At 30.6% G+C, this 15923-nt stretch overlaps 1 protein-coding gene across 3 annotated transcripts in view; it reads right to left on the bottom strand.

Moving 5' to 3' along the window:
- Nucleotides 1–15923, bottom strand: part of Cpr (Cytochrome P450 reductase) — a 47406-nt gene that overhangs the window by 14264 nt on the left and 17219 nt on the right. For all 3 annotated transcript variants that reach the window (XM_076395593.1, XM_076395594.1, XM_076395592.1), the window contains exons 2-3: nucleotides 14316–14500; nucleotides 14065–14257 (exon numbers count right to left, since the gene is read on the bottom strand). In XM_076395593.1, the coding sequence (XP_076251708.1) occupies nucleotides 14065–14257; nucleotides 14316–14491 (369 nt within the window). In that variant the 5' untranslated portion in view covers nucleotides 14492–14500. The remainder of the gene's footprint in view (nucleotides 1–14064; nucleotides 14258–14315; nucleotides 14501–15923) is intronic.

The raw sequence follows: 15923 nt of genomic DNA, 5'->3' as shown, positions 1-15923 counted from the left end.
TTCAATTATGGGGATGTTCTGCAAAGAGTAACATAATCAAAATACAAATTTTTCAGAATAAAGCCCTGAGAGGTATTGTGAGCGCACCCAAATACTACAGGACTGATTACCTACATCGAGACCTTCAGATACTCACAGTCAGTCAAGAAATCAAGAGAATTGCAAGAGGGCATGAAGAAAGACTCCATTCTCATGAGAATATTGAGCCATTGTAGCTTTTGGATACCACCAGAACAGGACACAGACTCAAAAGAATCAAATTATCTGATCTTATGTAGTGTTGTGTAGTGAGGTGCATATAATAAAAAATACAGCTGTAACATGTATAAACATTATTTCACCAGAGATAGGGCCGATGGGTCTTCCTAGCTATATACCTAGATTTAAGTTATCATAAAGACAAATAGTAGGTTAGTTGGAAACGACTAGTAACAATGTAATAATTAAGTAATAAAAAAAATTGTCAAATATTTTCAACAGTTAGAACAAGTCCAGTGAACGTATAAATCAATCTCTTTATGTTGTTTCCGACTGAGCTATAATAGGGGTTTTTAAGACCCACATGATAAAACCAGATTTCCAGTTGACATTTTGTAATTATAATTATGAGAAATTATCTCAGTTTGTTTGAGTAGTTACATTACCTTTTTCTTTCTTTTGTAGATAAAACCGTATCCTCAGTGATAACTTTCTGGGAATTCTGAGATATTTTTTGAGATTGTAATCATCTGTAGTGAGAAATATTCTCCACAGTACTGTTTACAAAATACATAATATATAAACATACAACTTTTAACAACAAAGAGTAGAAATAGAGGTATTATACTGTTACACAATACAATCGCAAAGAAACATGAAGGGAGACTCCTACTCCTCACTTTCTGCTCTATAATTGAATAAATTCATCATGTTAGAAAGCAGAGCAGTTAGACGAAAAGAAGAGCATATTAAACTCAAAGTCGAGCAACTGTAGTGGTTAGTCGGAAGATACTCTCAACTTGACCTAAAATCAAGAGATTGGTTTATTAGTCAATCATAAAACCTATTTGGACCTATGGCGTTGCACTAAGACATCAAACCAACTAGTAATCCAATGAACCCAAAACAAAGTTCTACGATTAAAATTACTAATGCTTATCGCTACGTAACCAACCCACAGTCAGTCAAGAAATCCACAGTCAGTCAAGAAAGCAAGAGAATTGCAAGGGGGCATGAGGAAAGACTCCATTCTCATGAGAATATTGAAATATTGCAGCTTTTGGATACCACCAGAACAGGACACAGACTCAAAAGAATCAAACCATCTCATCTTGTGTAGTGTTGTGTAGTGAGGTGCATATATTAAAAAATTCAGCAGTGACATGTATAAACATTATTTCACCAGAAACTGAGATAGGGCCGATGGGTCCTCTTAGTTATATATATATAGTTTTAAGTTATAAAGACAAATTGTAGGTTAGACAAAAACGACTAGTAACAATATATTAATTAAATAATAAAAAATGTGATCTTGTGTAGTTATGGAGTATTAAATGGTAAAAATACTGAAAAGTGCTTACCTTTATTTTATTTAAATTTATTAGAGACTAAGCAAGGGCCAATGGGTCTTCCTAGATAAGTATCTAGTTTTAAGTCACTAGACAATTTCTATGTTAGTCGGCAATGACTAGTAATAATATTAAAAAAAAATGTTCAACATAACTTTGAAGCAAGTCACGTATCTACAATTATTTTAGCATATTTTATCATGGTGCGGCACCTATATTTCTTTAATAAAATTTTTGGAGTATGTCAATTTACATCATTTGAGATATTCGGGTAGTAAGGTTCCAGACACTAATTTCCGGAAAATCCTTTAAGTCATTGTTTATTATCAAAAATTGGACCAATTATTAATAATATATCGGCTAACATAACATTAATATTATCTCATTTGTCATGTATCGATGGAAAAACACTTATATTAAAATTATCATCTAATATGATATGATCATCTAATATCAACATAATAGATTTTAATTATACTGTGTTTAAAAACAGTTTATCAATAAAAGTAGAATCATGTATCGTAAATAAATGAACTAAGTATGTTATGTATCTCCTTAATCACAGTGAAATTAGTCTGTCACGTGTATGTCCGTTTTAATTAATACTATTTCCTCTATCGATGAGTAGTTTTCAGTTTACTTATTAGGATCAAAATTAATTTTTATCATCGACTTATTAGTCAATTATTTTTTGCGTTTTATTTTTGATTGTTTACGCTAAAAATAAGTAGCTCAAAATTGTATTTTCCACGACCATTACTTTCCCTGTGTAATCTGCTGATGAAGTTCCATTAAGCACTAAAATAAAAACTGCTAAACCAAACCCAAATAATACAAAATGGCAAAAGTGCCGCTACCATTTTGCCTATAACTTTGCTCAAAGAAAAGATAAGTAAGTTTGGTTTTCATAAAAAGTTTATTTGGTCTTCACATTTTGTTTTCGTTATGATTGAAAAATTATATCAGCTAAATGGTGACCGCGATTCGCTATGCAAATTTCGGCTCTTTTTAATGCATTTCTTAATTACATCCTTCAACATCTCAGGCCGAATTTCTTCAATTTGTCCAACCAATATTGTCTTTAAGATTCTGAATCGTTTGGGGCTTATTCACATAAACTTTTGATTTTAAAAAACCCCATAAGCAAAAGCCTGGTGCTGTTCCAGTCCGGAGATTTGGCTGGCCATGTTAAATTGCCACTTCACGAAATTAATCTTCGTTGAAAAACGTCATTCAATAATTGAATTGTTGAACGAGCTGTGTATCCAAGAAAATTTCGAATCATGCCTTGGTACCGTTCATCAGTAACAGTAACGGCAACACCTTGGTCATTTAAAAAAAAAAAGGAACCAATGATGTTTCCAGCATGAATACCACACCATACAGTTGTTTTTAGTGAATGCAATGATGTTTCATGAATTAATTGAGGAGTAACGTGGCCACTGAGAAGGAAATAGGCTTCATCGCTCATTATCAATTTAAACGAAAAATCTTCAATTTCACCAAACAGCCTTAGGATTGCATTACTGTATTCAACTTATTGATTACGATCTCTCGGTAGCAATTTTTGGACTAATTGAATTTTGTACGGGAACATTTTCAAGTCAGTTTTCACACTTCGCCTTAAACCGCGTGCTGAAAGTGTAACTGGTAACCACGTCTCCGAATTGATGTTTCTGGAGACTCTGCAACAATATCGCGCACCAGAGCCACATTTTCAGCGTTACGAGACGTCCGTTGTCTTCCAGAAGAGGCCTGTCTACTGTTGTACCGTACTGTCGAAAATTCGCATGTATATTTTTGATGTAATTTTCGCTGAGTAACAATAACGGAACGATTATTTTCAATAAATATTGTCATTATTTCTCCTCGTTCTTGTGGCGTATATTTATCGATAATAAAATTTGGTCGTCTACACAATACAATGGTTAAAGCGAAACTGAGCTAAAGGTCATATAATTAAGATGGCGCGCCTTTAAAATGGTAGCGAGACTTTGGCCCATCTGTTATAAATGAATGAATGTAAAATTATTTAAATTGTAACTAGATCCATCATCAAATTTTCTTCCTCACAAGGGGTGCTCTTTATAATTGTTGAATTGGTGATAAAAAAAATGACCAATACTATGACAATCCAAAATAGGATCGATATAGCTATATTTTTTCAAAAAAAATTAAATACATTTCTTAAATATTATAAAAAACCATTTAGTTATTTTTAATAAACTTTTTAAATTGGCACTTAATTTTTGTTGAGTTTGAAGTCGGCGCCGAGCCCAAACAAAAATAATAATAAAATTTTGTGACATATTTACAAAATTAAATTACGAACAAAACAAATTTAATTTGTTGCTCGCCACCGACTTCAAAATGATCAGTTGGTAGTAGTTAAAATAATATTGTAAGTAGATAAATAGGTTTAGGTATGTTTAAGCTAAATTGTGTATATATAGTATAATATAATTTTTATTTAGTTACAACGATTGTTATGTACATATTTTATTTTAAAACGTATTTTTTTGTGTTTAAAATCTAAGTTTCATTATTTTTTAATTTTTAGTGAGTTCCTTATTTATTTTTTGAAGCTATTTCAACTTTTTTGTTAAAAATATTTTGTAAGTAAGAGTGTGTACGTGTGTGTCATTTTCGAGATCTTTTGAGATTCGAATGTCAAATTTGAATTATCATTCGTTCAATTTTCTTTTTGTGCTTCAAACATACACTTTTACATAAAATTAATTCGTAATACATTATAAGTAGGCAATATTAACAATTTCAGAGTACAATAGTAATGTTAAATATATCATATACATACAATGTTACGAAACATATATTTGTATCAGAAATGAGAGGTGGCCTTGTACAGTACGGTCGAGCGATTTTTCATAAGTTGTTGGATAAAAAAACATAACTACCGTTATTAAGTCATGCTAACATCTTCAGTGTAAAAATAATTTAGAATAAAGTAAGACATACTTCATTGTCGATAAAAATATTTGAAGATTATTCAGTATTATGTAGGCAACTTGCATTTTTATTTTTAGTAGAATCTCAATCTTCAGTGTTGGAGTTTGTCCGATATACATTATAAAAACTAGTTTATTTTCAATGACAACAACATGTAAGGTCTTGTTCATTACAAGTTAACGAAAAAATAACGTGAAAATCTTCACGTACGCTTAACAATAACGACTGTATGTAAAACATCAACCTTTAACCCATATACCATTGTTCCAGGAATATCTTAATATCATCAACTCATAAACACGTGTCAATTGTATTTATAAAAATATGGAATATACTTAAGGTGGACAACTCCAAAAATACGCCTTATCTATCTATATATTAATTTTTATTCTAAAATAAACACATTTTTAACTACGTGACTAAACTGTGCGGACTAAATAAAAATTCAGTAATAGCCGGCATGTTGACAAACTCAATATTAAAAAAAAAATTAGTGTTATTACAATTTTTATAACTAGGGCAAATTATTTTCTACTATCAGGTCATCAAGTTAACTAACTTACGTTTAGTTAAATAGTTGATGAACTGTAATAACTCAGTTTCGTACTAATTAACAAAAAATTGCCGTTAAATAAACTATCGATGTAATATTACTATCAACAATATTGCCGTTCATTAATATGTATATCATTATTATAAAGTCAAAAATTTAAATAATACATTTTAAAAGGAAATTAAAATAAAGCAATGTCGTAAAAATATTTATAAATTTTTTAATTCTTTAGCCTATTAGCTTTTATTATATTAGACTATATTATCACGTACTGTGTTTTTGGGCAAATTAACATGCAATTCATTAACAAATTGTTCTATCCATTTTAGTTTACGAACAATAAGTATTCCTTTCAGCTTCAACTTAATAGTCAAATTTCCCAACAGCTATTTTCCAAATATTAGTTTGGACTAGTTTGAAATATCGTGGTTTGGAATTAAATTTTATTGTTTGAGTTAAATTCGATGGTTTTTCAATAAAAGTTTTTCATTTAGTGATATTCAGTTATTTAATGTATACACAAGCAAAAAAATTACTGAAAATTCAATTTCGAATTATTTCGCATTTGTGGTGTCAGTACTTGCCGCCAATAAAAGAAAAACAAGAGTTTTCTGTGGCATATTGTGTGCACTCCTGTGTTTGCCCTATACTGCTGATATCTCAACAACAAAAGAACCAGAACATTTGCCCATGAACGCAGTTCATAGGCATATATCTTGGCAAAAGATGTATCTGTAATCGCTTAAGGTACAAACGGCAGTTAACAAGATCTACATATGAACTAGAGACTGTAAAATACAGCTTCCGAATCTGTCCATGTTAATTTTGCGTTGTGACGAAATTATAAACTAGTAATCCAAAAGTTGCCAAAACAAAGCTCTACGATTGCTTTGTCAATTTATTAAGATATTACTCTACTAATGTTTAACGCTACGTAACTAACGAAAAACTGACCCCAAAATCAAATGGACTTACGAAGCGACCCAAGATTCTACCTTAAAACATGAAGCAATATAGTTGCCGCATAACACGCAGGAAATCAGAAGATTGAAGAGAATCAAACCACACGAACTTGTATAGTGAATAAGTGTCACTCTTGACTTTAGCTTAAATAGTTTTATTTTAATTTAATTATATTAAGTAAAGTATAATAAAAAATAAGTAAAGTATAATAAGTAATAAGTAAAATAATGTAAGTACAACAAAACAATAGTAATAAATTGAATTATAAATTAAAATTATACTTGTAATTAATTTAAAAAAGTGACGAACAGTAGATCTACTACGAAAATCCCAAACTGAAAAATCATGAGTCAGTCCAGAGCCATCCACATCGATACCGAAGAGTAATATTTATCGCCATAAAGTATTGCTGTGCATATGGTGGGATCAGTAAGGTGTAGTGTGTTACTAGCTTTTAAAACTGAATGAAACTCTTACTGCAGATGTGTTGTTGTAAAAAAAAATCAGCAATAGAGCAGAACGATACACTGATGCAACTTGAATAAAAAATCCTATAAAGATAGGAAGATGTAGAAAATGACGGAAAATATATATTTTCAGTATATACTGAACCAATTTTTCTTAATAAAGGCCTTTTAAAGTGAAAGAATGATCAGAATACATAAAAGCACCTAATAGTTTTAACACCATCATATAAAGAAAATGATTTGTTAACAATCATTTTAATTTACATCATATAATGATACACATTTACAATCAGTATAATGGTACCATGGAGTTAGTCTATGTTTGAGAATGTCATCCAGAAATTTCTGAAATTTTTTATTCACTTTTTATCATTCATATCCAAGTTCCATAAGAATATAATAACGCTTTATAACGAAAATCTAGATAAATAAAAATGAATCGTCGAAATGTAAGCACACGTATAAATATGTTCATATTTAATAACTGTTTCATCTGCAAATTAAGTGCAAATAAAAATTTGTGTTTCGTACTGGTTGTTTTTTGTGATTTGTTTGAGTGAACACACGTGTTTCGAGGTTTATCATCGATGATATTTTATTGACACCTGTGAGGCATTGAAATATATAACGATACTGAAGAAGAAGCAAGGTCTAAGAAGGCTCAGGAAGAACCTGTACCGTCGAGTTCAGACAAGAGGAAACAAAACAAACGGTCAAACGAAACAATTATCTGAACAATTAATGAACGTTTGGCTTTTAGAAGAGCTAATTAGATAAATCATCGACGCTGCTTGTTTTATTTCCAGATGGAAAAACTAAAAATATTGTACACTATAAGGCGTTAAAACAGATTAAGTACTGACGTATTATAAAACCTTTGTATTCTTTAATATTTCATTAAATGATAACATTATAAACAAAACAATTTGCATTTCTTTTTTTAATTAGATACACCAAAAGATATATGAAGAACGTTTGTTTTCTCATTTTAGAAAATAAAGAACGTAGGTGAATTTCGCTACAATTAATGCTTAATAATAACAGGACAATTGAAAAGTGCCCGGCCTACGATATTAAAACACATTTTATTTACAAAATAAGTTTTTTTTTATTCAACATAATTCCCTTCAAGGATGATACACTGATTATAGCGACCCTCCAACTTTTCGATACCATTTTTGTAGTACGATTTGTCCTTTTCTTCAAAATAGGCCTCAGTTTCGGCAATCACCTTTTCATTCGACCAAAATGTCTTCCTTTTTTAAATTTTTTTTTGCCTTCGTTTTCACTGACTTGTGACATATTATCTTGGTGAAGCAGCACTTTCTTTTTCTTCGAAATTTTCGGCGATTTCGTCCTTCAAACGGTCCAGTAACGGTATGTAATAGTCGCTGTTAATGGTCCTTCCTTTTCCATGCGCATCCCAAAATACAGAAGCCATAACCTTGCCAGCCGACTGTTGCCTTTTCCCACGCTTTGGAGCGGGTTCATCGTGTGCAGTCCACTAGGATGACTGTCGATTGGACTTCGGAGTGAAATGATGGAGCCATGTTTCATCCATTGTCACATATCGATGCAAAAACTCGGGTTTATTACGCTTGATCATCTTCAAACACTGTTTCGAATCATCAACTCGTCGTTGTTTTTGGCCAAAAGTGAGCTCGCGGCACCCACTTTGCACAGAGCTTTCTCATACCCAAATATTCGTGAATGATATGATCTACACGTTCAGTTGGTATCTTTAGAGTGTCTGCTATTTCATCAGTTTCAATTTACGGTCATTCTAAATCATTTTGTGAATTTTTTTAATGTTTTCGTCGGTAACAACCTCTTTTGGGCGTCCACTGCGTTCACCGTCTTAGGTGCTCATTTCACCACGAGTAAGCTTAGCATACCAATCCTTGATGGTTAATTTTACTGGGACAGTGTCCGGAAACTCGGCATCAAGCCAAGTTTTTGCTTCAACTGTATGTTTTCCTTTAAAAAGCAATATTTTATTAACACGCGAAATTCCTTTTTATCCTTTTTTTACAATAACAAAAGTTGCTTCACAGCTGTCAAATTTATACACCACGCATCTTTTGAGGGTTAGGGCTAACTAAAAAACATATGGATGTAATTCTAGTAGCGCCATTTATGGGTCAGGCCGGGGACTTTCCAATTAACCTGTTAAAAGCTAACATAAAATAATAATAAGGTAATACAACATAAATTGATTTCAAGGCTAAGTTCAACTAGTGAAAATAAAAGAATCTTTTAATAATCTTTTAATAAGCCGCTGACAATCACTCAACGTACGCTTAATATCGCACGACATAAAACAACATCGTTAAATAGTTACTATTTGTTAATAACATTAATGTTATCTTAATAACATCAAAACTATCACTTCGGAACATATGTCAATTTCGTGTATTAAAAAGCGAGTTAAGTATGCATGTGAATAAAGACAAAATGCTTTCATAAAAGAAAGCCAAAATAATAATAAAAGATAAACTGCCTGTTCGTTGAGCTCGCTGTCGGCCTCAAAACAAAATTATCGACCTATTTTTTCGAAAACAAATACAAAATTTTGAGTTGTGTGTATTTATTGAGACACATTCGGTAAAAACAAATTTATCGCTATGTTTTCAAAAATATAAAGGAAATCTACAACAATAAACGACGGACTTGGACCGGGCGAATAAACTTGGTTAGTTTGTATTTCAATATTCTCAAGTAAAACGGTCCACAATATTGCTTGAAGACGCAATATATCCACAAAATGTGACATATCAAGAATTTTTAAATATAACTTAGCTTATTTAGAAAATAGTAACAACTTTAAAACATATATAGGAATATTAAGCAATATGTCACTCTCGCGAACTCTGCGTTGTAATTCATGGCCATCTTTTTTGTTTAGCATCATATCAGTATAATAACTTTTTACCAAATTATTGCACATGAAACGCGTACAATGAAAATGTTAGGTCAACGAAAGATTTACGGTTCTTTAATTTAAAATTACGCTACAAGTAACTCAATATAAAGGCTATATATATTGATTTAAACTCATTCAAAAATACTCATCATTGCCCCTTGTTCAGGATTGTTTACTGCTCGTTGTTTCAGTAAATTAACATAACCTAGTACAACAATATAACAATTACTGAAAATAATGATATCACCCAAAAAGCGTCTAAAACAATTTAACTAATAAAAGTAACCACATGTTTAAAACAATAATTAAAAGTCAATGTTATGTCACACTAATTGACGGTGAATATTGTAAATGATAAATTAGTAGCTTCGATGATAACACTGCATAAATTATTACATTTTTCTTAAGAAACTACTGCATATTGTATGTATTAGTGAAAAATGCACTTATTGGGAAAAATTAGTACAATGTATATTTATTAAAATATTTTCTATCAACCCGGCATTTCGACACCGCGTGCCAGCCAAGTCATGCTGTATCGAACAAGTAGTAATTAGAAATAACTATGTCTAGCCCGTATACTAGGTGAAACAAAACTTCGAATTGCAATACTGCACCTTATCTATCTCACCAAATACAGCAAAACTTTAAAGTCGCGAATATTTCATTTCGGTGTCGATATTGATGGTCCTCCTGGACTAGTGATAGCTCGATTTTTCATCGCCAATCACAATATGCTACAGAAAACTATTCTTTCTTGTGTGGCAAGCAATTAAACCGCGATGTTGAAACAGTTCCAAATGACACTTTCACTCAATTCATGTGGCACTCATTTTGAATATTTTCCATCGTATCTGGAAACAGTTGATTCATCAACTTCTAAGCTATCTGAAAGTTCTCTGAGAGTTTGAGTTAGGTTTTCTAATAAGTTGTCGATTAAGTTTTGCTATTGATTGTCTTCGAGGATTTTTGGTCCTGCAGGTCTATATTTTCCATCAAAATTATTACTTTTAAATCGCGGAAATCAAAACACGGAAGAATTGGGATAAGACAGAGAATCATCATCGTAAGTTTGTTTAAAAAATGTTTAATAATTTAAATTTTGGTATAATTCCGCCCATTATAACTACGTGTACAAAATTGGTATCTTCGGTCTTTACGCAAAATGATTTTATTTAGTTCTGAAAATATATAGAATTTTTGGATAATCTTCTTATTGAATCAAAACATCATAAAATAAGCTTGCGAAAATAACAAAAATTAAAACATTCTGAACAGTATTATTGTCATGCAACATTATAAAATACGGCATATTTCTCAGAAAACTCGTGTGTTTCTTTATAAAAAGATATCCCATATTACGCTTTGTTTGATTTCCTTCCTGATAACAACATAGTAAAATATATTGCATATATACAAATAAATGAGAAAGCAATATGCTAACTAACTAACAAAGATTAACGTGAATGATTCATTGCGTCATAAAAATAAAGCATCACTACTGTTTATATAGGATGGACATCAGTATCATCACAACTGGCTATTGACTCTAGATGTCAGGGACAGGGATTTGGTTTATGTTAATGTTTTAAACCTTTCACATTTCAAAACTTAAATACATATGTCCTCTATTAAACTTAATCGACAAATATTTCGATGTGTAAATTATAATTCCAGATTTCATAATATAATGCAAATGAAGGGAACATCGTCTATTTCTTAAAAACTATTAATTTGTAGAGAAAAATTAACCACAATATTCTTTGGAACATAACAGGATATTTTAACACTGTAAAAAATGTTTACATTCGAGGAAATGAATAATCGTTTAATTTCAAGGCCATAGAAATGGAAATTTACACTCTAATTGAAAAGGTTGGGATAATATAGCAATAATAAACACAAAAATATAAATCAGATAGTGACATAATTAGTATATTAAACCATTAATATCACGAACAACGTATGTATAATTAGGTATGAATGTTTGCCTCATCAATCAATCAATATCAAGAGGTGGAATGGGATCAGCATTTGTCCAGTTCATATTTTGTTTTTTATATACTTTCCTCCACGTCATACTATCGTTTATTTCTTTTCATATTTCATCATCTCGCTTTTCCAGCATATCATATTCAACTTCTCGAACCTTCGTCTAATCATTTCTATCTCTATGTTCGTTTTTCTCTTCTGTTGTTGACTACACGATAATTATATTTGTAAAAAATGTTTACCACTTGCTATAACCATGTTTGTTAACGAAAATATACCGTCGTTACTCACAAAAAATATTTCCATTGAAGTCTAAACGTTACAGATGACCAAAGTCTGTTAAGGAAGTGTTAACAGAACGCAAATTCTTGCTTTATTCTTATTTATTATAATTGTTAATCGAAGAAGATACTTCTATATAATCTTACTTTCGAATTTTTGATATTTTTTTCAACATTTTTTGTTTTTGTTTCCATAAAATGAAAAATATGTTATTCTAGCCGAATAATCATTGAACCTTCCAAGTTTTTCATTTTTTCTCCATTTAGCACAAACGCCTAGAAATAAATGGTAAGATGGTTCCTAGCTAGATACAATAATTGTTGTGTTTGTCATTAACTTCTTGGAACATTTCGCTCAGCCAAAATATTGTAATACATTCGCCATTAACTATTAAACGTTATACATTGTATACACTATATTTTAGGTTCACAAGTGGTTTTGTATAACTTATAAATGCTTATAAATACATGACGAATGAAATTTTACATGCAATGAAAAATATAATTATAACGTAAGTTTCCATACAAGTATATAACATTAGGCTTTGAACCAGTTTAATGTCATATTTATCGTAAAATTTAAAACATATATAAATAGTAATCAGGCCAATGCTAGTTTTCCTTCGAATAAATGGGTCCAAACGTATGACATACTGTGGTGTTAGTATGAAAAGGTTAATACCAACGTGAATATGAAATAGAAGAAAACAAAATAAAGAAAACTTAATGACGTAATGATACGATGTACAATTGTATAAAACCAAAATTTCTAAAAATTATATTTGTTCAAACAATATACTACATAATACTGAATGCAGTTGCTGCGCATAGCATTGTATAACTAATATTTGACTATTTTGTTACACTCATTCGCATGTTTGCACAAAATAATAATGCTAAAGAATAATTACAACATAAATATTACATATCTCTGTCAATATTTACGTAGACAATTCGTCTCCATTCACACCAATTTGCATGTTCTATTTTTGAATATAACAATTTCAGTTGAGTTTCATAATATACCGACACATTACAATTTAATACTAATGCACCAAACTAAATAAATAAAGTTGAGGTGTTTTTCATAACTTTCGTTTTCAAAAATGATGCCCCAATGAGTTCTTGAGTTCACACTGATTACTTCTTTTGGGATTTTTATACGTTTTACTTCCTTATCAAATAATAGATATATTTATTTTAAGATAACGAAGGTGGATTCCAGTTAGTACTTGGAATTTTAGTTTACAACATTTGCGGGTTTATAACTTATTAGTAATGTTATAATATTATAAGTAATGTTTTAAAGAATTTTGCAGAAATCTGATCCACTATTATCAACATAAATCGAATTTTTTAAACTGCTTCGGTTACATGTTCCGACACATCACACGGTATTCTATGTCTTTTTAATTATGACAAAATGAAAAGGAAAAATCGGCTCCGGTTTTAAAACGAATTTTATATTTTTACAAGCTGCAATTGGCAATTAGGGCATTATCATTGGCTGCTTTTTTTAGACAGGTTTTATGTTAATATATGAATAGTAAAGAATATTTCTTTAAAAAAACACAGGACTCATTAGAATAAGACAATTGATCGGCCTTAAGGTCATGTTTTTGTATAAGATGATATTTTCTTTATCTCTTACGTGGAATGATGTGTTTCTGTTCGCGGTTTAGATTTTCAGTGGCATTAAATATGTTTTATTTTTAATTGACAAATATACAATATGATTAGGAAAAAATTCAACTGTTAGCAGTGACATACTGGTTGCTAACATACATTAAATCCAAAAATAATGCAAAAAAGTTAAACTAAGGGAAATTTAAAATACATTTACAGAGAATAAGAATAGTTAAATACAGGATTTTAATTTTTAGTTTAATTATTTCTGGTACGTTGAAACACATCTAAAGTAAAACTGTTTTTATAAGGTTATATCTAAGAAAAAGTTAAAAGAAAAAGTTTAAAGTAGTTAGCTTGTATTTGGAATACCTCAAGCGCATTTTGGAAAACATTAATTATTCCTAGGATATTGAAAGACATCAAAAGAATTTTTTTAAGGTTATATCTGAGAAAAATAAAAAAAAACAGGAAAGTTGAATTGTTAGCTCATATTTGGAATATACCAAGCACATAGAAAAATTCAAGTCCTAAACATTCTAAGACAAATCTGTCCTCACAGTAATGGTATTCTAAAAGAATTATGATTGTAAGAAACTTATATATCTAAAATACGATAGATATTAGATCTTGGTTTAGTTTTTTATTATTAAAAATGCTGTAAATATTAAATATTATAATATAAATAAATCAGAAAATCAAATCTATCAAATTAAATATTACTAAAAGCCTAATTGGTACTTACCATATCGCATTCTTCCGGATCAGCCACCATTCCTTTCATTCGATACCGAACTCCTTCTTTTGCGAGTCTACCCGCAAATTCTTCTCCAGTACCAGTTTGGCTTCCATAAAAGACAACTAAACTCCTACCGGATGACTGTAGCTTCTTAACAAAAGAATTGTCTGTACTGTTTTGCATCGTGAGGGACGTGGGTCTAAACATTTCGAATGGAGTTTAAAATAAAATTTCTGACGATCAATCGATAGTCTTACTGAATTGTGTAAGATTTGCCATTGGTGAAACTGTTAACCTTCTTGTTACTTCTTTTTACTAGCCACCAACTGATACCTCCGATGATCAAAGCCAATAATATTATGTCGATGGGTCCGAAAAGTGATTCTTCAGTTTCGATTGGTTGGGTTCCTACGTCCGCTTTAGTTTCCTCCATTATTAGTCCCTGTAAATAAAGCGAACGTTTAAATCGAAACTGTTCTATACGAAATGAATACAATAGACACAACAGAAAATGTGTTTAATGTCGTCATGCCATACAACACCAGTTCATTTATTATTAATTCATTTTGACGTTAAATAAATTTGTAAATTCCATTGAATTCATTTTGCATTGACGTATTGTGGTATGATACAAAATATTACAGAACATATATATTACATCTATTTTCTAGTATATATAAAATGTTAAATGTTGCATAAAATATAAATATTGCTGGTAATTAACAATATTGTATTTATTTTAAAAAAGTAGATGAAAATACATTTATTTTCATATTTAGGTCCAGATCATTAATTTATTTGATAAAATTTAACAGGAATATACAGAAATCCGCAATGATAAGTAAAATCAGAAAGAATTACGTCAATATGCAATAATGGAAGCAATAAGGAAATAGAAAAATATATTTGGTCTAAAACGAAAATAATATTGTTTTTGATACATTTTTATAGTCGGAAAAATATAGATTAAATATATTTTTATCGATTTTATAAATATATTGATATATTTCTTAATAAGCCTAAGATTAAAACGTTTTTTTTTTGTGAACATATAAAAAGTGTCATTATATTTCATCTATAATTAAACAAAAAATTGGCGAAAAAAGAAAACTGAGAAAAACCTGGAAACAAATCAGAACAGAAGAAAACAAGACAAAATTCAACAAGGCCACAAAAGAGCTGAAAGAGCTAATAAATAAAAAACAAAATCAAGGAATTCAAAACTATTTAGAAACTTAACGCCAACTGATGCAACGGAAGTACCTCACAGACAGACATTTTATTGTCCAACATGGTGACGAATACACTGACTTACACCCGATATATTCGGGTGTTCCATAGGGCAGTGTTCTTGGCCCATTGTCATACCTATCGTATACAGCTGACCTACCGATCTCAAGAAACACTACTGTTGCAACATATGTTGACGATACAGTGGTTTTATCATCATACGAGGATCCAATATCAGTCACAAGAAACCCCTAACTTCATCTTAACAAAGTCGAATTGTGGTTGAAAACGTGACGTATCAAAGCAAATGAGACAAAATCTACCCATGCGAAATTCACCCTTTGTAGAACATGTTGCTCAGTAAAATTGAATAAACAAGAACTTCCGCAAGCAGACAACGTTAAATATCTGGAAATACATTTCGATCGACGTTTGACATGAAAAAAACATATAGTGACAAAATGCAAACAGATTGGGGTTAAACTAAACCAAATGTACTGGCTGATAGGGCGTAAATCTAAATTACATTTTGGACCCATGGCATTGAACTGTGGGGTACTACTAGCAAATCTAACATAGATATCCTCCAGAGATGCCCCATATTACCTGTCCAACAAACTGATTCATCGCGATAT

This window comes from Rhynchophorus ferrugineus, unplaced genomic scaffold (assembly GCF_030347505.1).
Source record: "Rhynchophorus ferrugineus isolate W39M unplaced genomic scaffold, kcgeb_rfMv2 rfM2, whole genome shotgun sequence".
NCBI lineage: Eukaryota > Metazoa > Arthropoda > Insecta > Coleoptera > Curculionidae > Rhynchophorus > Rhynchophorus ferrugineus.
Note: the sequence above shows the minus strand (reverse complement) of the source record. Positions and strands in the feature narration are given on the sequence as shown.